The sequence below is a fragment of the Rhincodon typus genome, chromosome 32 (assembly GCF_021869965.1).
Source record: "Rhincodon typus isolate 14 chromosome 32, sRhiTyp1.1, whole genome shotgun sequence".
Classification (NCBI taxonomy): domain Eukaryota; kingdom Metazoa; phylum Chordata; class Chondrichthyes; order Orectolobiformes; family Rhincodontidae; genus Rhincodon; species Rhincodon typus.
Window position 1 is genome coordinate 34988476 of NC_063363.1, and position 26504 is coordinate 35014979.

Below are 26504 nucleotides of genomic sequence, written 5' to 3' on the forward strand. Positions count from 1 at the left end.
TCGACCACTGACGAGGGGGAGTTGCGGTCCTTGAAAAACAAGGATATCTGAGATGTACAGGAGTGGAATGCCTGGGAGCAGATGCGGCGGAGGCGAAGGAATTGGGAATAGGGGATGGCACTTTTGCAGGAAGGTGGGTGGGAGGAGGTGTATTCTAGGTAACTGTGGGAGTCGGTGGGCTTGAAATGGATATCGGTTTCTAGGTGGTTGCCCGAGATGGAGACAGAGAGGTCCTGGAAGGAGAGAGAGGTATCAGAGATGGTCCAGATGAACTTAAGGTTGGTGTGGAAGGTGTTGGTGAAGTGGATGAACTGTTCGAGCTCCTCGTGGGAGCACGAGGCGGCGCCGATACAGTCATCAATGTAACGGAGGAAGAGGTGGGGTTTAGGGCCAGTGTAGGTACGGAAGAGGGATTGTTCCACGTAACCTACAAAGAGGCAGGCATAGCTTCGGCCCATGTGGGTACCCATGGCCACCCCCTTTGTCTGTAGGAAGTGGGAGGAATTGAAAGAGAAGTTGTTGAGGGTGAGGACGAGTTCGGCTAAGCGGATGAGGGTGTCAGTGGAGGGGGACTGGTCGGGCCTGCGGGACAGAAAGAAGCGGAGGGCCCTTAGGCCATCTGTATGGGGAATGCAGGTGTATAGGGACTGGACGTCCATGGTAAAGATGAGGTGTTGGGGACCGGGGAATTGGAAGTTCTGGAGGAGGTGGAGGGTGTGGGTGGTGTCACGGACGTAGGTAGGGAGTTCCTGGACTAAGGGGGAGAAAATGGAGTCCAGATAGTTGGAGATAAGTTCGGTGGGGCAGGAGCAGGCGGAGACAATGGGTCGACCAGGGCATTCCGGTTTGTGGATTTTGGGAAGGAGATATAAGCGGGCGGTGCGGGGTTGGGGAACGATGAGGTTGGAGGCCATGGGTGGGAGGTCAGGGTGGAAGCATTTTTGTGTCAACATCAGGTATGAAGAGCATGTTGATCCACTCACCGCAGTTGAATAGCTCATTAGTATTCATCAACTTGGTTCAAAACTGAACACTAGTCAATTGGACCATGCACTGTGTCAAATCCTTAAAGCACTTAACAGGCTGAGAAAATATGTCACCTCGCTTGAGAATCTAAAACATGGATCAACAGTATAGGAATGAGTTATCAGCTATTTAGGACAGAAATGAGGAGAACATTTTTAACTCAAATGTTTGTGAATTCTTGTATTCTCAGTGCCAGGTTGCTGGGACTGCTCAGTCATTGTCTATACTAAAGATAGAGCTGGTTAAATCCTGGATATGTGAGCAGTGTAAAAGGAAGGGTTAAGCTATAAGATGGACATGGTCTGGTTAAGTGGCTAACCAGCTGTGAAAGGTAGTCTACACCAGCTCCAGTTTCACATGGTATCAGGAATAAGTCGATGATGTGATACTCAGTAATGAGCAAGCACCCTATTCCTTTTTTTATCCCTCTTCCATTTGCCACCTGGATTAACCAATGTTGGACATGAATCATTCAAACTGGGTCATTTAGAGATTCCATTTTAATGGCTACAAGATTAGGAGCCTGCACATGAGTTCCCGAGGAAGGGGTGATGAGTTGACGCAGTAGGGAAGATGAAAGCACATTGATACTTACCATAGACATGATAATAACCTAATGGTATCTCAAGACCCGCTCTCTGTAATTTTAATCATGATGTAATATTATTGCTTGTTAGTTAGCCAGTATGTGCTGCTGCACACTCCGTGCAGCAAAATGTTCAAGTGTGCAATTTCACAGCAGAAATGATCTGTCTTTCAGGTGGTAACATTTGAATGAAAACCATCTTAGATCTGAGGGCAGTGCACAATGGCCGGAGATTCCAGAGTGCTCCCAAACAAGGACATGGACATCGCAGCAACTACAAGAGAGTCGAAGAAGTTACCCAAACAAGCACGGGACAACATCTTAACAACAGACAGGACACGGCTCCTCACTGAGCCCAAGAAAATCAAGCAAAGGTATGTTGACAAGGACGGGAAGTGCAATGTCCACCATGGAAATGTCCAGGAGACCTATAGATACTTCAGTGATCTGTTTACCACGTTGGTGGACCTCAAGTGGCGATTTAACCTCTTAATCTTCACATTGGTCTTCACTATTACCTGGCTGTTTTTCGGATTCATCTGGTGGCTTATAGCTTACATCCGGGGAGACCTGGACCATTTGGGAGATCCAACATGGACTCCTTGTGTGGATAATTTGAATGGGTTTGTGTCTGCATTTCTGTTTTCTATCGAAACAGAAACAACTATTGGCTATGGCCACAGAGTTATAACTGAGAAATGCCCAGAGGGGATTATCCTGCTCTTGGTCCAGGCCATCCTGGGATCAATTGTGAATGCTTTGATGGTTGGCTGTATGTTTGTGAAGATTTCCCAGCCAAAGAACCGAGCAGAGACCCTCATGTTTTCAAACCGTGCAGTCATATCTCTCCGAGACGATAAGATGTGTCTCATGTTCCGCGTTGGGGATCTTCGTAACTCGCACATTGTGGAGGCATCCATCCGGGCCAAGCTCATCAAATCCAGACAGACCAAAGAAGGAGAATTCATACCCCTCAACCAGACTGACATCAACGTGGGCTTCGACACTGGGGACGATCGCCTGTTTCTGGTGTCGCCACTGATCATTTCACACGAAATTAATGAGAAAAGCCCCTTTTGGGAGATGAGCCGAAGTCAACTGGAAAAGGAAGACTTCGAGATTGTTGTGATCCTCGAAGGAATGGTGGAGGCGACAGGTAGAGTCTGTATGGCACAAACAACTTGTCTGTGATTAAATAAGTGTGGCAGTGAACTGGGATGAGGGCCTCCCATTTTAAAGGGTGTGGGTGGCTGCTGTGTTGCACCCCAAAAAGGGTGAAACGAGCCCTTGGGGGTCTAAGGAAGTAAGGGCTCAGCAAATGTTGACGGCTTAGACATGCATCAAATCCCATCTGCCCAATCCCAGCCAGCTTCCCGATTCTGAGGAGCGTGTGTGCATAAGCTGGAGGTTGTAGCTAAAAACTCCTCAAGAGTCAGCCCCGAGCTTCCATGTAAAAGCAGTAGGGTTGGGGGGAGCAAACCCCATTGCTTGCTTGTGAAGCCTAGAAGAGCAGTTGGTCAACCTCCAGTAGAAACAGATACTTCCTGGGCCTCTGTAGGCCCATGAATCCCCTCTTCCCAGGTATAGTCTGACAGTGGCAGTATCAGCGATTTCCCTGCCCCGGCCTCAGGGTAAAATATTGGGTCAGGATACAGGAAAGCTGCTGTATCTCACCTGGTTTCCCACATGACGTGTTCAATCAAAGTTCTGCCCTCCTTTGTCAAAGATCACATCACACCATTGAAAGAAGAGCTTTCAAATTCTCCCTTGTGTCCTGGCCAGTTCTTATCCCTCAATTGACATCTCGCTTTCCAAAACAAATCTCTTTTTTATCACATTGCTTTCTGTGACAGCTTGTTGTAGTTGCTATGCTTCATTCGACACAACAGTGACTGCACTTTGAGATAGCAAGAACTGCAGATGCTGGAGTCAGAGACAACACAGTGTGGGGCTGGAGGAGCACAGCAGGTCAGGCAGCATTAGGGGAGCAGGAAAGCTGACATTTTGGATCAGGACCCTTCTTCAGAAAAGTGGGAGGGGGAAGGGAGCTGGGAAATAAATAGAGAGAAGAGGGGTGGGGCTGGGGAAGGTAGGTGGGATGGTAATAGGTGAGTGCAGGTAGGGAGTGGTGGGGATTAGTGGGATGGGTAGGGGGGATAGGTGGGAGAAAACCTGTCTATCCTTGTGACTACACTTTGAAAGGATTTCATTGGCTGTAATGGCATTGTGAAAATCTCTGTATAAAAGTTGCCTTTATGCAGGTATAAGTTAGACTCCACTTGTCAGAATGAAGAACCCATCAGTCATGGCTGACTTCTTGTATGGTCAGGCATTTTAAGCTACTTCACAGTTTCACAGTATTTGCTCAGTGTAACCTGGACCCTGGATCCTGAATCTTGGAGAGCTCCCTCCCTACACTACACCATGGGTGTAGCTTAGGTAAGTGTGTTACTCCCAGGAGCAGGAAATCAAAAGGATCATAATGTAGGAAAATGGCACTTGGACAGATCTAGAATGGCAGAGCAAGTCCAAAGGGTTGAATGGCCAAGTCCTGCTCCTATATATTCAAACTGTGTCAAACATTCTCTCACTATGACATCCCCTTTCACAGGGTATGAATGTTAATGGGAAGGTATTTCTTGCCCATCACTGGGTGCCCCTTGAGAAGCGGGTGGTGAGCTACCTTCTTGAACTGCTGCAGTCCATGTGTTGCAGAGATACCAACAGTGGAAGCTCCAGGATTTTGACCCAACAACAGTGCAGGAATGGAGATATATATTTCCGAGTCAGGATGGTGAGTGATTTGGAGGGGAATTTGGATGGTGTTCCCATATATATGCTGCCCTTGTCCTTTTAGATGGTAGAGGTCACCAGTTTAGAAGGTGCTAAGGATCTTTGGGGAATTTCTGCAGTGCATCCTGTAAATGGTGCACACTGATGGTGGCACAGTGGTTAGCACTGCTGCATCACAGCACTAGGGGCCTGCGTTCAATTCCAGCCTCAGGTGACAGTCTGTGTGGAGTTTTCATATTCTCCCTGTGTCTGCGTGGGTTTACTTCCACAGTCCAAAGATGCGCAGGCTAGGTGGATTAGCCATGAAAAATGCAGGGTAACAGGGATAAGGCTGGGGATGTGGGTCTGGGTGGGATTCTCTTCGGAGGGTCAGTATGGACTAGATGGGCTGAATAACCTGCTTCCACACTGTAGAGATTCTATGCTGCTACTGAGTGATGAATATTGTGACTGAGAGCCCAGTGAGTCAGAACACATACATTCATACTGCACGGAAACAGACCCTTTTCTCCAACTTGTCCATGATGACCAGATATCCTAACTCAATCTAGTTGCTTTTGCCAGCATTTGGCCAATATCCCTTTAAACCCTTCCTATTCACGTATTCATTCAGACGTCTCTTAAATGTTCTAATTGTACCAGCCTCCGCTACTTCCTCTGAAAATTTTGCCCCTCAGGTCCCTTTTAAATCTTGCCCCTCTCACCTTAAACCTATGCCCTCTAGTTTTGGACTTCTACCCTTGGGAAAAGACTTTGGCGATTCACTCTATCCATGCCTCTCATAAACGCCTCAGCTGTGACACTCCAAGGAAAAAGGCCCCGGCCTATTCAGTCTGTCCCTGTAACTCAAATCCTCTAATCCCAGCAATAACCTTGTACATCTTTTCTGAACCCTTTCAACTTTAGCAACATCTTTTCTACAACCAGGAGACCAGAATCGAACGCAGTATTCCAAAAGTGGTCTAACCAATGCCCTGTACAGCCACAACATGACCTCCTAACTCCTATACTCAATGCACTGACCAATGAAAGTAAGCATATCAATGCCTTCTTCATTACCCTGCAACTCCACTTTCAAGGAACTATGAACCTGCACCCCAAGGTCTCTTTGTTCGACATCACTCCCCAGGACCCTACCTTAAGTATATAAGTCCTGCCCTGCTTTCCCTTTCCAAAATGCAGCACCTCACATTTATCTAAATTAAACTCCATCTGCCGCTCCTCAGCCCATTGGCCGATCTGATCTAGGTCCCATTGTACTCTGAGGTAACCTTCTTCACTGTCCACGACACCACTAATTTTGGTGTCATCTATAAACTCGCTAACCATACCTGCTATGTTCACATCTAAGTCATTTATATAAATGACAAAAACTAGTGGACCCAGCACCGATCCTTGTGGCACACCGCTGGTCATAGGCCTCCAGTCTGAAAAGCAACCCTCCACCACCACCCTCTGTCTCCTGCCTTCAAACCAATTTTGTATCCAAATGGCAAGCTCCCCCCGAATCCCATGTGATCTAACCATGTTAAACAGTCTGCCATGCAGAACCCTGTCGAACGCCTTGCTGAATAGAGAACATCTACTGCTCTGCCTTCATCAATCTTCTTTGTCACCTACCAGGCATACAAGGCTATGGGCCAAGTGCTGGACAATGGGATAAGAATAGTTAGGTGGTTGTGGACAGGACAGGCCGAAAGCCTTTATCTGTGCTGTGGACCTAAACGACTCTGAGTCAGGACATGTACTGTCTGACTGTAGTCTGTAGGATGTAACATTGCAGATATTTTGCGGACTTTGCTGAGAAGCTTGCATGTCATGCATGGAACTTTGGAAATGTCCTTGACATTATCCCTTGGTTAACTCCCCTTTGCATGCTTCTGTGGAGTATTGAGTTAGGCTTTGGGCTTCTTTGGACGATTGTGCCAAAATCTGGAAGAAATCCCATTTTTTTTCTGGTAAAACATCCGTCACAAAATGCTGGACCCTGTCTTAGTGGATAAGGCAACTTCTTCACACACAAGATTGAGATGTTTTGCTGAACCCATTAACAGCTGTAGCGTACTGAATGGACCTTAGGCTGCTCACTCACTTTCTTAGCTCTGCCTTGCTCAGTACCTACCCAGATACTCTCAATATCCCCGCCTTGAATGGAGTGGCCTTTTTGCCACCTCAGCCAAAGCTCCAAGGATCACACAACTGCCGAATTGGTCAGGCCGTTGCCATGGACACAAAGCCAGGCAGTGTGCCATGGACACAAAGCCAGGCAGCGTGCCATAGACACAAAGCCAGGCAGCGTGCCATGCTTGTCAGCAGTCAATGGATTCAACTTGTTGCTGCTTGCCCCCTTGCTACACCAATCCTACACCAGTGCCACATGCAAGCAATGTACATGGCAAACACACTGCATGCGCAGCAAGCAAAGTCCCTTTTGGGAGATGAGCCGGTCAACTGGAAAAGGAAGACTTCAAGATTGCTTCAAGGATCATAACAAGTTGAATCCATTGACTGCTGACAAGCATGGCACGCTGCCTGGCTTTGTGTCCATGGCACGCTGCCTGGCTTGAAGTTTTCCTGTGTTTCTAGTGCGGCCAGTCTGGGGACACAGTAATGGAGCTGTATGAAATCAGTCAGGGGTCTGGTCACTCATCACTATAACTGGGTAAGTCATTGAAAGAGATGAGCCATGGTCACTCCAGGGGGTCAATCCACTAAAGGTCAAGGTCACATCAGCTGGTCAGTGCTGTGACAAGGAGACTGGGGAACTGAATGGTAAGGATTCATGGAGTCATAGAGATCTGCCAATCAGAAAAAGGCCCTTCGGACCATCAACTCTGTGCCAGTCAGAAACAAGCTCCTAACTATTCTAATCTTATTTTCCAGCACTTGGCCCATAGCCTTCAGAACAATGGGATGTGGGGGAGATAACAGCGTTGAAGGGAGGCAACTTAATATGTAAAGGGAGGATACAGTAGAACATGGGAGGCAAAGTGGGGGAGGGTGGGGTATCTTCAATTGTAAACGGCTAGATCAGTGGGTGTTGGGGAGTTGGGGTGGGTGAGAACAAGCAGGTACAGAGTGAGTGTGAGCTAGCAGCTAGCAAATGGCGGAACTTAATTCACCTTCTTCCTGCATTGGACTGTGGACTGCACCGACACATCGGACCAGCTGGCAGAAGCTGGTGTCATGGCCTTCTCTGGCACTCCCTGGAGGGAAGAGGACCTCCTTCCTCTGCACTACTCCATACACCAGGACCTCCAGGTTCCTGTCCATGGAGTGTGATGCCACTTTCTCCCTGTCGGCCATCCCTTGTGCCGTTGTGCAGGATAACTCCAGAATGTTAACGCTTGACCGTGTGCACAATGGCGATTTCAAGATGGCATCAGGGATGCCTCTATTCTGGGATATCTGGCCCGTGGTGAGAACTTCCAACTCCTGTCAGTGATAGATTCAGCTCGCTCAGACTAGAGAGATGCCACAGGGATGTGGTACACAGTTATGAGGTAGATTTGAGATGATCACACAAGAAAATGCATTAGGTATCACAGAGAGAAATCCCCTGTGAAACTCAATGAAAATGACATTTTGCTAAAATATGAGAAGATTCAGCCCAGGGTTTTTATTAAGACAGATATCTTGAAGTTTATTAACAGCATTGTTTACACTGTTATGATATCTCAAACTTACCCATGGTCTACACTGAGTGACACTACATTGACTACACTGACTCTGAAAGGGAGGCATTAAAAAAAGACTTTATATATAGATATGTCATGATGTTATATCTTAAAGGTACACTGCCCACCTGGTTCTAGAACCTCTAAAATAACATAGTAATGGAGATTGTGGGTTAGTGCACTTTTGAAACAGCCTTGGTGAAGTACTGGAGGATATCTTATGTTTGGTACACATAGTGTGTTGGTGTTGGAAGAAGTCTTACATTCTTTTTGGAACAATCAATTATTCAGTATTTGTGGTTTATAATTGGTTAGAATTTGGTTCATGTGTATCTAGGCATAAAGACTGCTCTAAGTGAGCTGAAAAACCCATTGGATATCTCCCATCAAGACTAGACTAATCCACCTTTTGAAGTAATAAGGTGTGGAGCTGGACAAACACAGCAGGCCAGGCAGCATCAGAGGAGCAGAAAAGCTGACGTTTCGGGTCTGGACCCTTCTTCAGAAATGGGGGAGGGGAAGGTTGCTCTGAAATAAATAGATGGATGGGGAGGCAGTGATAGAAAGTGGATAGTGGAGCAGATAAGTGGAGAGAAGACAGACAAGTCAAGGAGGTGGGGATGAAGCTAGTAAAGGTGAGTGTATAGGAAGTGGGGGTGGGTGTTGGTCAGTGAGGTGGGAGGAGCAGATAGGTGGGAGAGAAGACGGACAGGTCAAGGAGGCGGGTACGAGAGGGGGATGCTGGTCTTGGGATGAGGTCGGGGGTGAGGAAATTTTGAAGCTCATAAAGTCCACATTGAGACCATTGGGTTGTAGGGTTCCAAAGTGGAATATGAGGTGCTGCTCGTCCAGTTTTCGAGTGGCATCGTTGTGACACTGGAGGAGGCCCAGGATGGACATGTCATCCAGGGAGTGCAAGGGGGAGTTGAAGTGGTTCGGGACTGGGAGGTGTTGTCATTTATCATGAACCGAGCATAGGTGCTCCACAAAGTGGTCTCTGAGCCTCTGCTTGGTCTCTCCCATGTCGAGGAGGCCACATCGGGAACAGCGGATACAATAGATTAGCGGATGTGCAGGTGAACATCTGTTTAATGTGGAAGGTTTTCTTGGGGCCTGGGATGGAGGTGAGGGGGGAGGTGTAGGGGCAGGTGTAGCACTTCCTGCGATTGCAGGGAAATGTGCCGGGGGTAGTGGGACGAGTGGGGAGTGTGGAGCGGATGAGGGAGTCGCGGAGAGAATGGTCCCTCCTTCGTAGTGGGGTCAGATTGCAGGCGGCTGAAGTGGTGGAGGATGATGTGTTGAACCCGGAGGTTAATGGGGTGATAGGTGAGGACAAGGGGAATTCTGTCTTTGTTTTTATTGTGGGGAGGGGGTGTGAAGGCTGAGGTGCGGGAAACGCAAGAGATGCGGTTGAGGGCGTTTTCGACCACTGTCGGGCGGATATTGTGGTCCTTGTAAAACGAAGACATCTGGGATGTTCGGGAGTGGAAGGCCTCATCTTGGGAGCAGATGCGGCGAAGGCAGAGGAATTTGGAATAGGAGATTGCATCCTTGCAGGAAGGTGGATGAGAGGAGGTGTAGTGTAGGTAGCTGTGGGAGTTGGTAGGCTTGAAATAGATATCAGTTTCCAGGTGGTTGCCAGAGATGGAGACACAGAGGTCCAGGAGGGAGAGGGAGGTGTCAGAGATGGTCCAGGTGAACTTAAGGTTGGGGTGGAAGGTGTTAGTAAAATGGATGAACTGTTTGAGCTCCTCGTGGGAGCACGAGGCAGCGCCAATACAGTCATCAATGTAATGGAGGAAGAGGTGGGGTTTAGGGCCAGTGTAGCTGCGGAAGAGGGATTGTTCCACGTATCCTACAAAGAGGCAGGCATAGCTTGGGCCCATGCGGGTACCCATGGTCACCCCCTTTGTCTGTAGGAAGTGGGTGGAATTAAAGGAGAAGTTGTTAAGGGTAAGGATGAGTTCAGCTAAGCGGACAAGGGTGTCAGTGGAGGGGGACTGGTCGGGCCTGCGGGACAAGAAGCAGAGCGCTTTTAGAACATCTGTATTGGGAATGCAAGTATACAGGGATTGGATGTCCATGGTGAAGATGAGGTGTTGAGGGCCAGGGAATCGGAAGTTTTGGAGGAGGTGGAGGGCGTGGGTGGTGTCCTGGATGTAGGTGGGGAGTTCCTGGACCGGTGGGGGAGAAAATGGAGTTGAGATAAGTGGAGATAAGTTCGGTGGGGCAGGAGCAAGCAGAGACAATGTGTCGACCAGGGCAGTCGGGTTTATGGATTTTGGGAAGGAGATAGAAACGGGCAGTGCGGGATTGGGGAATGATGAGGTAGGAGGCTGTGGGTGGGAGGTCACCTGAGGTGATGAGGTTTTGGTGGTCAGGGGTGGGGTCATGATCAAAGGGGCGGTAGGAGGAGTTGTCAGAGAGCTGGCGCCTGGCCTTGGCGATGTAAAGGTCAGTGCGCCATACCACAACTGCACCTCCCTTGTCCGCGGGTTTTATAGTGAGGTTAGGGTTGGGGTTAGGGTTGGACCTTTCGAAGTGTTGTTTTACATCAGGAACAATGGGAGGGAAAGAAGGGAACAAAATAACATGGGCAAGGAGCTCCGCTCTGGAGCTTCTTACATGGTGGTATCCTCCAGGTGGCCCACGGCTTGGTCCAGAGTAGGAATCACAGCTGTGCAACATCATGGGGCTGTGGCTTTACTAAAGCTAGAAGCTTCTGGAAGCTTCATCCTCACAATTTGCATGGTGTCGTACCAGCAGTCTAGCCATTGTGTACATAGCACCACGTGTCATAAACCTTAAAACAACCAATAATTTTAAAAGCATGTGTTATTGCTCATTTAATTTGATCAATACAGATGGAAATTAAGGAGTTATTTCGCAGAAAACTATTATGTTGATTTTATAACAGTCATTAGAATATTTGAAATAAATACACTCTCCTGTATAATTGAAATTTAGAAAATGAAAATGGCCATACTTATTTTCTGATATGAATCAGTAATTTACCTCGATTCCATTTTAAAAATCACATCTACATTTGTCACATGAAGCAGCAAAAAGCCAGTGAGCTATTTCTAGTTTGCTGAGTTCCTGTGACTGCTGGTGAGTTATTTTGTGGTGGTGAGTGAAAGCAGATGGGATGGGACTGGTTGCTAGTCCATGGGAACTTTCGTCCTGCCCAGGTGATCCTCAGATATAAAGGGCTAGGAGCCCCTGTTTTGAATGCTCCTTTTCAAGCCCTGATCTGTAACGAGCATCCGACTGAGTACAGTAACCAGGAGTCCTGCTGCACTGTGATGTGCAGTTGCTTTTTTGGTGCTCCCAGGAATTTACTCCAAACCCTTTATGACCCTCCAATAAGAGGTGTCGCCTATTATTGATGCCTCCAATCAAACCATCTCTGAATGGGATGAGATGGGTGGGTGTTTCCCACACACTATGGCATACCCACCAAGCACTGAAGGGTAATATTTGGCTCACCATGCCTGGAGCAGCTCTACAATTGTTATGCCCACCTTCTCTTTCCCAGAGTTCCTTTCCATTTGAAGTTTTCCATTTTGCTTTGTAGGTTCTGACTGAAACTACTAACCATCAACCTTTCAATGGTGAGTTCCAGTTCAGACAGTTCCCCGTGTGGAAAAAAACACTTTATCTCCCTGCATCTGTCTTCTACTTTTATATCCAGAGGCTCTCTCACAGATAACTGAACATGTTCATTTCTTCCCCCCATGATATTTGGGTGATTTCGTCTACTAACCGCTACCAGTAAATCACCCGAGTATCCAATTGTATCTGGCTCTCTTACCAATTATTTTAAATCTGTGCCACCTGATTAGGAACAGAGGAGGCCATTCAGCTCCTTGAGCCTATCCCACTACTTAAGGTGTAGATCAGTGTGTGGTTAAATTCATGCCACGGTGTCCTTGGAGAGGGAACATGCAGTGTCCATCAGTGCTTCGGATGTCTTTAGAGAGAGGGGGGCACCATGGGGCTTACAGTGCTTTATTTTGCCCTCCAACTTCCATTTTGATATAGTCTCTTCCTTGTCTCCCTAACCACCCCCCCTCACTTTTGATGGAAATATTAATCGGCTGCACAAGTGATTACTGGTGGTGGTTATTCGATTGGGTTACAAAAACAAGAAAGCCACAATGATATTGGTGGTGGGAAGGTCACTCAGTTGGCCTTAACAGATATCTTTGCATCCTCCTTGGCTTCGGGCAAGGTTCCAGAGGACTGGATAATGCCAATGTTGTTCCTTTGTTTAAGAAGGGAGACCGAGATAATCCAGGTTAATTACAGGCCAGTGAGCCTGACCTCAGTGGTGGGGAAGCTGTTGGAGAAGATGACGAGAAACAGAATTTATTCCTATTTGGAAGTGAATGGACTTGTTAGTGATAGGCAGCATGGGTTAGTGTGGGAAGGTCAGATCTCACCAATTTGATTGAGTTTTTTGAAGAGCTGACAAGAATGACTGATGAGGGAAGGGCAGTGGAAGTGTCTATAAGGACTTTAGTAAGGCATGTGGTAAGGTACTTCATTGCAGACTAGTACCGTAGGTAGAGAGACTCATGGGATCCAGGGTGACCTGGATAGGTGGAGACAGAACTGGCTTGGTCGTAGAAGACAGAGAGTAGTGGTGGAAGAATATTTTTTGGAACAAAGATCAGGAACACGTGGTGTTTTGCAGGGATCAGTGCTGAGATCTTTGTTGTACAAAACCACCTGTGTTTGAGTAAAAGCAAGAAATACTGTGATACTGGAAATTTGAAAGAAACGCAGAAAGTTCTGGAGAAACTCAGCAGGTCTGGCAGTATCTGTGGGGAAAGGAGCGGAGTTAATGTTTCGAGTTCAGTTTGAGTTCTGAGGAACAATCTTATCTGCATTTGTGCTTACACAACATTTTACACCAGCCCAAGATTTAATTTACTCTGTCAGGGCTCACCCACAAAAGTGCTGTGCTTCTCATTAAAAATTGCAGGGACTGCACCAATTTCATTGGTTTGAGAAGATTTTTAATTTGCATTCATTTTCCTCAGTAGGATGGGCTCTGATGAGCTGGTTTGGGATGTACTGAGAAAGTAACAAATGTAGAATAATGAACCAATTTAGTGGTTCATCATAGCAAGTCATTTCCAGTGAATTTTAAAATATGCTACTCACATGAAGAATTGGACATATTATGAAAAGTTCTTAGCTTATATGATAAATCCATTTCTTGAAACTTACAGATGACTGCTCTTAAACACATATTTTCTAATAGAAACCAATAGAAAAAAATCAATTGCTTTAGCTTGTGTTACTAATTGATTCATGGAAGATTTTCAGTTTGTGATCATACAAATTGAATTTATTTTTATATGTTCAGTCATGGGACATGGGCATTGCTGGCTGGGTCAACATTCATTGCCCATCCCTAATTGCTGTTGAGAAGATGGTGGTGAACTGTCTGCTTGAACTGCTGTAGTCCACATGCTGTAGGTTTACCCACAATGCTGTTAGACTTCATAGCAATTTATCCAACTGACTGGCTAGCTAGGCCATTTCAGAGGGCAGTTAAGAGTCAACCACATTGCTGTGGGTCTGAGTCACACACATGTAGGCCAGACCAGGTGAGGATGAAAGATTTCCTTCCCTTGAAGGACATTAGTGAGCCAGATGTTTCTTTCCGATGATCGACAATGGTTTCGTGGTCATCATCAAACTTTTAGTTCCAGATTATTTTAAATTTAATTTAATTTCCACTATTTGTGTAAATAAGATTGGAATGGAGCAGAGATGCCATAAATTCACATTGATGTTTTCTGACTCTGTGTAGTTATTGGTTGGACCCATGTCAGGAGCAGCTACTTTAGATCACACACTCTGATCCTGCCGTTGCCATATGGAGGTCCTCTCCCGGGAATATACATCAGAAAAGAAACCATGTACTCCTTGGCTTCTCGTGACACTGCAGTTCTACTGATTGTATGAGGATCAAGACCTGCCCAGTGCATATTGATGTCAGTGATATCAAAGAACAAAGAGAACAAAGAAAATTACAGCACAGGAACAGGCCCTTCAGCCCTCTAAGCCTGGGCCGATCCAGATCCTCTATCTAAACCTGTCGCCTATTTTCCAAGGATCTGTATCCCTCTGCTCCCTGCCCATTCATGTATCTGTCTAGATACATCTTAAATGACGCTATTGTGCCCGCCTCTACGACCTCCGCTGGCAACGCGTTCCAGGCACCCACCACCCTCTGCGTAAAGAACTTTCCACGCATATCTCCCTTAAACTTTTCCCCTCTCACCTTGAAATCGTGACCCCTAGTAATCGAGTCCCCCACTCTGGGGAAAAAGCTTCTTGCTATCCACCCTGTCTATACCTCTCATGATTTTGTGGACCTCAATCAGGTCCCCCCTCAACCTCCGTCTTTCTAATGTAAATAATCCTAATCTACTCAACCTCTCTTCATAGCTAGTGCCCTCCATACCAGGCAACATCCTGGTGAACCTCCTCTGCACCCTCTCCAAAGCATCCACATCCTTTTGGTAATGTGGCAACCAGAACTGTACGCAGTATTCCAAATGTGGTCGAACCAAAGTCCTATACAACTGTAACATGACCTGCCAACTCTTGTACTGAATACCCCATCCAATGAATGAAAGCATGCCGTATGCCTTCTTGACCACTCTATCGACCTGCGTTGCCACCTTCAGGGTACAATGGACCTGAGCACCCAGATCTCTCTGTGCATCAATTTTCCCCAGGCTTTTTCCATTTACCATATAGTTCGCTCTTGAATTGGATCTTCCAAACTGCATCACCTCGCATTTGCCTGGATTGAACTCCATCTGCCATTTCTCCGCCCAACTCTCCAATCTATCTATATTCTGCTGCATTCTCCGACAGTCCCCTTCACTATCTGCTACTCCACCAATCTTAGTGTCATCTGCAAACTTGCTAATCAGACCATCTATACCTTCCTCCAGATCATTTACGTATATCATGGGTTATCATTGGTTGAGGGGGAGACAACCTCACTCAAAATGGCTGCTCCAAGGCGGTCATAAGTCTGCAGTTACAGAGCATTAAACTAAGCAGTTTAAGACTATAAGAAATAGGAACAGGAGCAGGCCATCCGGCCCATGAGTCTGCTTTTCATTTTCCTGTATTTTCCTCGTAACCCTTGATTCCACCAGTGATCACGAATCTATCTGTCTCAGCCTTAAATATACACAAAGACTCTGCTCCCACAGCTCTCCGTGACAAGGAGCTCCAAAGACTCTCAACCTCCGAGACAAGAAATTCTTCCTCATCTCACTTTTAAATTGCCTCCCCTTTATTCTGAGACTATGCCCCCGGCCCTAGACTATCCCATGATGCGAAACATTCTCTCAGCATTTACCCTGTAAAAACCCCTAGAGAATCCTGTGTGCTTCGATGAGATCACCTCTCATTTCTCAAACCTCCAGCAAGTAGAGTCCCAACCTGTTTAGTCTTTGCTGATAAGACAGTGCCTCCATACCTGAGATCATCCTAGTGAGCCTGCTCTGAACTGACTCCAATGAAAAGACAACTTTTCTTAAATAAAGGGACCAAAACTGCTCACAGTATGCCAGGTGTGGTCTCACCAGCACTTTATACAGTTGCAGTAAGACTTCCCTACTTTTATACTGCGACCCCTTTGAAATAAGAGCCAACATTCCATTAGCTTTCCAGATTACCTGCTGTCCCTGTGTGCTAGCTTTCTGTGTTTCGTGCACAAGTTCCCCTAAGTCCCTTTGTGTTGTAGCGTTCTGAAGTTTATCTCTGTTTAAGTAATAATTTGTACTTTTCTTCTCTCTTTCAAAATGAACAACTTCACATTTTCCCATATTATACTCCTTTTGCTAATGTTTTGCCCATTTAGCATAACCTATCAATATCTCTCTGTAAACTGCTTGCATGCCTCTCACAACTTGACATTCCACCAATTTTTATGTCATTCAACAAAGATAAGCCTCTAAATATCCCAATACCTCGCACTGATCAGGCAGCATTGTGTTTGAGGACAACTTCACCATGTTCCAAAATGCTTTACAGACAGGAAAGCACATTTGAAATGTTGTTGAACTGCCGAAATGTAGGAAACACAACAGCTAACTTGTGCACAGCACGCTCTCTCAATTAGCAATGTGATAATGACCAGGTAATCTGTTTCAGTGCTGTTGGTTGAGAAATAAATCTCATCCAGGATGCAGAGGAAAGCTCTCCAGTTCTTCTTCCAATTGTGCTGTGCAAAGTTTTCCATCCACCCAAGAGGCCACACAGGTTCACATATTAACATCACATTTAAAGGACAGCCGTTCTGACAGTGCAGTGCTTCCTCAGTATCAGCTGTGATTTGTCTGCTGAAGTCATAGAGTGAGGCTTGAACCCAAAGCCTTTTGACTCGATATTGAGATTGTAACCACATGCCATGTGGCTATCTCCATATTGGGTGTCTAAGGGGGTCATATAAAGTGTCAGATAGGTGGATAACCATCAACTCTTCTGTATTTCACAAATATACCCCCATCCCCATGTTGTTGGAGCATTTCTCATTTACGTGTCCAATATATTTTCCAACAGGAATGACGTGTCAGGCCAGAAGCTCGTACTCTGACTCGGAGGTTCTTTGGGGACATCGATTCAACCCTGTGTTGACTTTGGAGAAGGATTTTTATGAAGTGGATTACAACAGTTTCCACGAAACCTATGAAACAAACACCCCAGACTGCAGTGCCAAGCAAATGGCAGCGATGCGGAAGGCAGGCCAGCTCCTATCAGAGCTCTCGTTCCCACACCATCCCAGTCAGGATGATCAGGTGCAGGAGGAGGAAAACCCTGATGGAGAAGACCTAATCAGTACAAACAACCCCGTTGCCAAGAAAGAGGAATTGCTGCCTTTCTCTACAACCGAAGACTCTGAATATTGTCCAGGGTTTTCAGCTAAGTTTATACAGGGACTGGAAGAAGCACAGAAACTCTAGTGAGCTGGGGATTCCCCTGGATGCCACTGTCCCATGACTTGTTGACCAAACTAGTGATTAATAACATAAGCAGAACAGGGTGCGAGGTGGATGTGTGCACATATATTTACATATGGAAGCTTAACATTCTACCAAATATGTACAGATTGAATTAATCAGAATTAGGACCTGGACTAGCATCATTTGTACATAAAGAATAAATGTCACCATTTCACTCTGTACCTGCTGATTTATTACTGGATACCCACTCTATGTTTTACCTTTAGGGTTGGGGCTGTTCCAAGATGGCGAGTATCAAATGGAAATTGAAGAGCTGTCCAAAGCTGGGACTGGACACAGATACAGTGCAAGTTCCTCTAGAGGGTCTGGTTTACTCTGTGCCATTAGCAACATCCCTACCATTGATACCAGAATCTGCTCTTTACACTGATTCTACTTAGATTCTGATGGTGGCACAACTTGCATTGACAGGATATAAAGCAGGGAAGTGTCTCCTCCTCTTTCTCCTGGGGAGGTTGGGTGAGTGAGCTGTGATCAAATCTATGGGTCACCACCTCTGCCTTCCCCTCCCACCTCAGCCACCTTACCGCTCCAGTTCTCGAGGCTGTTAATTTTCTGAATGATTCAGATTGTTGTTGACATCGACTTGTGATAGTAGACCCACATGCACCTCTTATTGAGTTCACCTCATGGACAGTGCATGAAGCACATGTCAGGTTAAAGCACCTGATGGCTAACTCACTGCAGCATTTGATTTATCCACCAGGTTAGTCTTGGAGCCCCAAGTCCTTTTCATTTGTTGCCCAGCCTGTTCATTTGTTTTAGCAGCTCAGGACTCAGCCTTTGACCCTTCTGTACAGGATACAGTGGCTGGGTTTGAGTGATGCCAATATCCCTTGAAGTCTGAGCTTGAACCAGCTTTACCACAGCCTCAGTGGTTTACATTTGAGTGGCTATTGACACATCCCAACCCTGCGTGTTCAGACACTGAAAGCTGCCATCTTCTTGTGATTACTTCCTGCTGGAAAATGCTTGGTGAAAAGCAGATGGCATTTGTAAATGTGTCCTGAGATCTAACTTCCTCCCCTATCCTTTAGCCTTGTCCTTATAGACACAATTATTCACCTGTCAAAGATGGCAACAGAACAAGTCTCTCTGTCCCAGTCTCTCTGTTCCCTTTCTCTATCTCTTTGGCCAGTGTTTCTCAACGTCCCTACATGATGGTGAGGGGAAATTACAGGAGGGTTATTACACTGGAGGCCATTCAGCCCATTGTGTATGTGCCTGCTTTCTCACCTAGTGTCACTTGACCACCTTCTGCCCAGATAATAAGCCAATTTTCTCTTGAATGCCTCACATGAGTCTGCCTCTGCTCCACTTTCGGGCAGGACACTCAAGATCCTAACCACTCACTGCATATTAACCTAGTTTCCTCATGTCACCATTACATCTTTTGCCAATCGTCTTGTTCTCAGTCATTCGATTAGTGGGACTAATATGTTCCTATCTGCTGTGTCCAGACTCCTCTATTTTAAACACCTCTTTCAAATTTCCTCTCAACCTTCATTTATCCCCAAGGTGAACAGCCCCAAGTTCTCCAGGTTTAAGTCCCCCTTCCCTGAACTATCTGATGAATCTTTTCTGCAGGCTTTCTGATGCTTTCACGTCTTTCCTAAAGTGTCCAGCATTGCACACAATCCTCCATTTGAGGCCAATTTTTATATAGATACCAGTTTCCATTCTGAAGTTTCTCCCACTAACCCGTTCCAAGCTGTCCTATTGGAATACAATATAGGGAAACTCACTTTATTTATTGTTTCATTCAGAAGGGAGGGAGGCTGGTGTGATCTTACACACAATATAAAAGATTCTGGTTTACTTTTCAGGACATCAGAGCATCCCATGGTCAATGAAATCATTTTTAAAATCGGTAAAAAGACAGCTTGGTTCCTCATTTCAGAACAGCAGGAGATAAACCAAGGGGACCAAAAAATAACAAATACTGGGGATGCTGAAGATCTGAAATAAAAGCAGAAAGTGCTAGAGAAACTCAGCAGGTCAGGAGCTGAGTCACATTGGACTCAACATTAACCCTGTTTCTCTCTGCCAGATGCTGCCAGATGTGCTGAGTTTCTCGAGCATTTTGTTTTTGTTTATGATAAACCAAGGGTGTTCTTTCTCAGTATACCACCATCTCTGTCGTGAGAGCTGTAGTTACAAGGTGAGATGTCAAACATGAAATTATTATTAGAGAGTGACTAGGTGAGAGACAAATCTGTCTAAGTGGAATCAACATTTGTCGGAATGCTTGAGTGCTTCCTAATATTGACATTGAGTTGCCGAAACATCAAAAAACCAATTGAAAATGTAAATTTTGCATTTTATTCTCGTCAGTCTGTGAAGATACAGACTATTTTGTGTAAAATATTCCCTTTTTTTCCCAACGACTTTGAGTATCTTCCTAGATCTTCAGCTATTTGCTGTTATTGATTTTGAGGAAGTGGTCAATTACCTGACTAGCAAACATCGATGGAGTCCATCTCACTCCAAGTGCTGGTAACTACAGCATTCAGTCAGGATGCAACATTTGATGCATTGTCCAACTTTTGAAAATTAGAGCCACCACCGACCTGCGTGGAAAAAGCATGGGAAAGGTGTGTAGAGTGTAAACAGTTCGGCATGGCGTTTTGCCAAGTAACCTCACCCTCACAGAGTTTCCAATATTTTCACACATAAGGTCCATTTAGAAAATACTGTTGAGCACCTAAGGAAATTTAACCCTACAGATTGAGACCAAAATTTATTGTCCTGGCACTGTGCCAAATGGTGATTGGTCCCATGAAATTTTGCAACATAACATTGTAACCAGGATGTTCACACATGTTCCAGGATCACATCACACAATCCATACTCTTGAGTTCTGTGAAAAATTAAATGCAGTGACTGGCAAGCTTACGTTGAGAGTGCAGTGGGATAGAGCTATAACCAGCTGGACACTCATTATATCTCACAATTCCAGGCAGAGAAAAATTGAACAATACAGAAATGCATGTTTCACAGAATTGAACCTGGTATTTTCTAAAAGGCCTTGAGGCACTTTTCCATGTGTTTTGGTCTGTATATTCAAGCTGCCAACAAAAGAATAATTCTGGACAGATTTCACATATTTTAGTTAATAAAGTAGTTCTTGCAAATTAAAATTGACTGAAGATTTTTGTTCTATCAGAAGGTAAGACAGAATACGACAATATTCCATCACGGTGGGGTTGCATAGGACGTCAGTGGTTTCAAACTGCGTCGCAAATTGGAGCAATAAGTGCCAACTGGCAGAACAAGGGTGGTGATGGAGCTTGCATTCGTAAGGGTTATTGGCACAGCCAGTTCCACTTCACAGAGGGCACCCAAGGTTTAATGAATGAACATCAAAAAGAGTTTTAAAAACTTCAGCTTCAAAGTGAGGCTTGAGGCAAGAGATTGAAAGGAATGGATTGTCTCCATTTGATTATCTTGAAGCATATATTCTGCGGCCTCAAGAACTCCAATCGGAAATCTGAGAGCTCAGTGACCGGAATACAGGTTTCCATTCCATGTCATCAAAATCCCACCAATCCATCTAATTCTTTTTCCCAGTTAATGCAGCTTTGTGACCCAATTCAACCAACCCCTGTAGTAATGAGTTCCATGTTCTTGCCACTCTCTCGGTGAAGGTGTACATCCTGAATTTACTGGAGACTAACTTTATTGGCTTTAGTTTTTGATACTGCCATGTGGGAATAACGTCCCTGTATCTATTCAACATACTGTAATGACCTTAAAGACCAATCTTCCCTCCTCGGTCTTTTTCAGGGAGAAAAATTCCAGACTGAAGTAAAAGTCACCAGTCATAGAGAACAGAGACTTCTCTGTGATTGGAGAGAGAGGAATGCATTGAGTTTAACCCGAGGATCACCACACCATATTTCATGGTGATCACAGATGGTACAAGAACCGATGCCATGCTGTTGGCATTAGCCTGTATTACAAACCAGCCACATAACATAGTGAGTTAACCACCCCCCAAATCCACCATGTTCAGGTTGTGAGGGCAGCCCAGGAACACCCATCATAGTTATTAGGATCCCAGCTGACAGTAATACCGGAAAAGGCAGATCCCAGAGTGAAACCTGGCTTGACAGACTATAGAGATAACAAGGTGTAGAGCTGGATGAACACAGCAGGCCAAGCAGCATCAGAGGAGCAGGAAAGCTGACGTTTCGGGTCTAGACCCTTCTTCAGAAATTTTTGATTTGTGTTCATCCAGCTCTACACCTGGTTATCTCAGATTCTCCAGCATCGGCAGTTCCCACTATCTCTTGACAGACTATAGGTTTGATGTTTGCAATGTGGTTATTGTGGATCAGTCACTGAACATACTCATGAGAGGCTGCTGATGTATTTCTAACAAATAAAATCAAAGATTATTACACATAGTAAAAAAACACAAACTATTTTACACTATATGAGAAAGATTTGAAATGGTCTTGTTACAGTATTCTTTAAGAAGAATTCAATATTTTTGCCCTCACATAAACCATACAGATCCTTGAAAACCAGTGAAGGGTCATCCTGTTTCCACCTTAAAGTTCCTTGTCCCCATTGACACAGCTGCACTTGATTTCTTTCTGGCAAGTATATGCATTCTTCTGATGCCATGTTTCTTAGTTACTGTTTCTACATGAAATCCTTAAGCTGTTAACCCAGCCTGCTTACTCCTAAAAATGTGTTCCTTTCACTGATTGATTCAACAGTATATCTTCCTATTGACATGTTAAACCCTTTTGACCTGTTCTCTGACTAAATTCTTACCAACTCGGGACTTCTTTCTTTCTGCCCTGACTATTTTGGAGACTGGTAAACTACACTGTTATTGTTGTAAACCTTTTCTCTGAATGACCCGCTTGTCTCTGAAAGAAACCTTGCACACTCAGTAACCTTGTGGCATCTTTTCGCAGAATCTAGAAATATAAATCAAATATATAGCAATCCACTTCAGAATTCATTTCCAAGTAGTAATATATCATGAACATTCATCGTTTGCCAGAGTGGAATTTTCACACATTTAACCCTGCGTTGTAAACTCTTATTCTTAAATATAGGTGCAGTTAAAGGGAAAATTGGTCAAAGTGGGAAGATCAAAGCAGCTGCAGCAATGAATGTTTCACTTTTATTTGAAACCCCTTTTTGGTCATAGTAGACTCATAATTTTTAAAAATTCTTTTGCAGTAATCCCAGGTTAAGTCCAGCATTTATTGCACATTTCTGCCTTTGATCTGAGTGGCTTGCTAAGCCGTTTCTCAGCAGTTAAAAGTCAAGCTGTGAGTCTGGAGTCACATGCAGGTCGGATTAGGCAAGGATGATAGATTTCCTTCCCTCTAGGTCATGAACCAGATGTTTTTTTTTAAAACAATAAGTGCAGTTGTGATGCTTTCATGGTCATCAGAATTTACTGAATGTAATTAAATTCCACACGGTGGGATTTTAACCCATGCTCCATGGCACTCTGACTTATCCAGGTATGTCACCACTTCTCCAACATTTATTACCAACCATCCCACCTCCCTCACCCACATCTTACCTCAACACCCTACCCCACCCCCACTCTACCTGAAAAGAGTTAGTGGTGGATTGTGAGGCAGATGAGAACAGATCTGGAATGCAAGTGCATAAGTATATGGAGCACTATAAATAAAGCTGGTGAGTGGCAGGCTGACTGAGAGACCAGAAATCCATTTGACTGTTGAAACACCTGAATCCCAAGTAATTTTACAATGTTTGTTTATGCAGGTTTAAGAGTTGGCGTGTGCTTGCAGTTTTTGCTATTGATACTTTTTCTGGCTAGTAGTAAGTTGAAATGAATGGCAAGTCAAAGAATGAATTAAGAGATAGTAGGAAGTGATGTCAGTCAGATGACCATCACTTTTAAAGAAACCAATCAGGATTCAAGAAGATGATATTGAGCAAATTTGTGCATCAAAATGCCAACTGGAATTCAGGAGGTCCGATTGTGTACAGACAGTAGCGGCTAGCAGATGTTAATAGCTTGTGATTCTTAGTGTTCAATGCACAAAAAGGAAGACCAAAGTTAAAAGGAGAATTTCAGTCAACAAAACAAAACAAGGTACAGTGCCCAGTCTTTCTGTGTTATGAACTGGTATCCCAAAGTGGATCAACTGAAAAGTCACTGCTTTTATCACGTATTATTTATCTTGTACATGTTTATGACAAACGTAATAAATTCTGTAAGAGTTGTGAAAATTTAGTTGTACCTGGAATGGATCTGTAACTAGTAAAATTTTACTTTGGCTCTCTCAAAATTCAGACCATGGCCTGAATGGAATGTTCTTTTTTGGCTAAGTGTCTGTTTTATCAAGTTTCACGAGGATTTCTCCCTGTGAGACCTAGTGAGATCTCTTGCTGCATTGTAGCAAATTCACCTCTTAAACCACAGTGAGCTCCTATGATATCCCTCTTGCCCAGTTCTAGCCCATTCTACAGCCTACTGTTCCCTGAACAGCTTGCCACTTAGTGGATATCTGCCAAAAGACCAGTATCCCTGGTACCTACACCCTCTTTAAAAACCCCACGTTGCTCCTCCCAGCAGCTACTCTGCCCATGGCACATGGTTGGTATGGCTGACATTCCCTCACACATACCAGCCCATTCTCTCCCCATGGTCACTGTTTAACCATCAGGCTGCACAGTTTCCCTGTCCTTAGCTCCATCCTGTCTAATCACACTCTCTAAATCACTGCTACTCTGCCCCCAATACCCATTGGAGACCACCAGCTTCTCATTGTCCATCAGGAGAAAAGCAACCAGACAATTCCAGACATGAGCTTTTATGGACACACTGCAAAAGTGAACACAAATGAAACAAGCAGAGCCCGCAGTTCACCTCCACAATGCAAACCAAACGCTGGCACCATGCCCAATGGTGATTGTACAATCCGTGATGGTCTGCTCTCCCATGGCCCTGCTCAAACATGTGACCAACCTGGTGAAGGTACTACACCGGCTGAGAGACCAGCATATTCCATCTAAAGGGGGCACTGCCTGCACTCCGAACCCCTTCCTATCCCAGAGCCACATCGATCCTGAAACGTTCCATTACATTCAGCCCAGACAATCTTTACACTGAAACGACAGATGGTAAGGTGATATTCCTCTCTTACCACAGCCCCATTGGAAGTTTCACAGTTGATGGGAAGCAATTGACCAGCAATCACCTCACTGTTGGTCAGGTCAGCATCGAGATGTCAATTTTTCATTTGCAAGGACTAATGACATGAGGCAAATTGCTGTTGACCATTATTTAAACCCTAAGCTTACTCGCTCTGCATTGCAAATGGCCAAAGAAATGATTGCGAATGAAATATAGTTGCAGATTGCAATCGAATGCTTCCTGTATTTGTTGCTTCAGTGTCCGAATGTGCAGCAGACGTGGATCCCACACTTTCACCCTTCAACGCCGCACTGACTCCGCCTACCCTCTGCATTGTTTCCGTGTGTAGTGAACAGCGAGTGATGGCAGGGTACACAGCTCGTGGTGAACACCATCAGTTCTGGACTCTGCCTGGTCACCAGGTAGATTCACCCACCCAGAGCTTCCATGTCCTGTTCAAAGTTCCACTATCCAACAACCATTCCCACTTATTCCCCCACTGGGGGCATCACCAGATTGAAGTCTGGCTCTAACTGTCCTCCTTGCCTCTAAGCCCCAACATCACACCTTGATGATGTCCACCCTAGTCCTCTATGCTCACCCTGTGGAGGTCACTGAGATGGTCACTAACAATAGCCATCCTCTCTCATAACCTAGCATGCCCTCTGACCCTTCACTGCATACCCCTTTTAGAGTCATAGAGCTTCACAACACAAACATGGCCCTTCAGCCCATCACATCCACATCAGTCAAAAATAACCATCTGACTATTCTAATCCTATTTCCTAACACTTGGCCCATTGCTTTGGCATTGCAAATGTACACCTAAAGACTTCTTCATTGGTTGTGAAGCCTTCTGCCTCTACCACCCTTATGGGCAGTGAGTTCTGGATTCTCACCACCCTCTGTATGAAAAGTTCTTTCCCACCAGCCTCTGTATGAAAAGTTCTTTCCTCACATCCCCTCTAAACCTTCTGCCCATTACCTTAATTCTATGCCCTCTGATCATTGATCTCTCCATCAAGGGGAAAAGTTTATTCTCATCCACCCTGTCTATGACCCTGATAATTTTATACAATTGAATCATGTTCCCTCTCAGTTTCCACAACCCCTGTCTGTCCAATCTCTCCAGCCCACGCAACATCCTGGTAAATCTCCTCTGCATCCTGTCCTATCACATCCCTCCTGTGATGTGGATTCTAGAACTGCACACAATAGTCTAGCTGGGGCCTAACAAATGTTTTGCATAGTTCTAGCATTATCTGCCTGCTCTTAAACTCTACACGTTGACTAATGAAGGCATGTATCCCATGTGCCTGATAAACCACGTTATCCATCTGTTCGTATACCTTAAGGGACAAAAGTAGATGCACACCAAGGTCTCTCTGATCCTTGGTGCTTTGCAGGGTCCTACCATTCATCACATATCCCCTCAACTTGTTTGTTCTTTTGCTGGGAGTTATCCCTTTCACATTTTTGAACCAAAATGACAAATACTTCTGTTTTCTCCCTTCTCCAGCCTTGACTGCCCCACCCCTTTTGGCAATGAGCCTGTCCTGGCTGCAGTCTCTAAGTGCCAGTTACTGGTGCACCGTACATCAGAGGTGTATTATTCTGAAGGGCCCTGCAAACGGGATGAGAGAGGTGGCGTTAGGACACTCAGGGGTTTGTAGTTATCAGATGTTAATGCCAGTGGACAAGGGGCGCATACAACTGGTGCCCAGGATACTGCCCTGTGATCCTGTTGCATGGTGACCAACAGGAAGATTCCCAGCAGTGAGCTGAAATCGCCAGACACCCAATCCAATTCCCACAGTGGGCATTCTCAGAGCCTAGTTTTCTCACTGTGAATGGTAGGATAGGAAGCTACATATTAATGAAGGGAGATGCGTAGTTAATAAGGTTACTAGCAAAATATTATGCTCTTGAAAGGCAACTCAGCACTGTCCAGTGAGAATTTCACACCAATGTGCAAACCCTAGTGAAAAGGTGCACTAATTTGTTCCTGAAGTCGAGATCAGCCTTGTTGGAGTCTGCCACATTTCTCACAATAGCCCCTGTCATTCAGGTCCCTATAATGATCCAACCTATCACTAATTAACTCAGATCTTACGACTAAATTTAGAGAGAGCCTCAACATCTAACAATGGAGAGGGAAGGATGGTAATGTGTGAACTGTGAGCTGGATGGCACTGGAATGAGGTGTCACTGAACTG

The 26504-nt window shown here is 45.2% G+C and overlaps 1 protein-coding gene across 1 annotated transcript; it reads left to right on the plus strand.

Moving 5' to 3' along the window:
- The first annotated feature begins 1792 nt into the window (after positions 1-1792).
- Positions 1793-19174, plus strand: kcnj5 (potassium inwardly rectifying channel subfamily J member 5). The gene is made up of 2 exons (XM_020533899.2): positions 1793-2768; positions 16687-19174. The coding sequence occupies exons 1-2, from the start codon at positions 1835-1837 to the stop codon at positions 17085-17087; spliced, it is 1335 nt and encodes a 444-aa protein (XP_020389488.2). The 5' UTR covers positions 1793-1834; the 3' UTR covers positions 17088-19174.
- Positions 19175-26504: the final 7330 nt, after the last annotated feature.

Excerpts from the sequence above, each read along its gene's own strand:
- kcnj5 (XM_020533899.2), top strand. The coding sequence starts at position 1,835 with ATGGCCGGAGATTCCAGAGTGCTCCCAAACAAGGACATGGACATCGCA. Across the intron at positions 2,769-16,686 it reads AGGAATGGTGGAGGCGACAG|GAATGACGTGTCAGGCCAGA; the intron begins GTAGAGTCTGTA and ends ATTTTCCAACAG.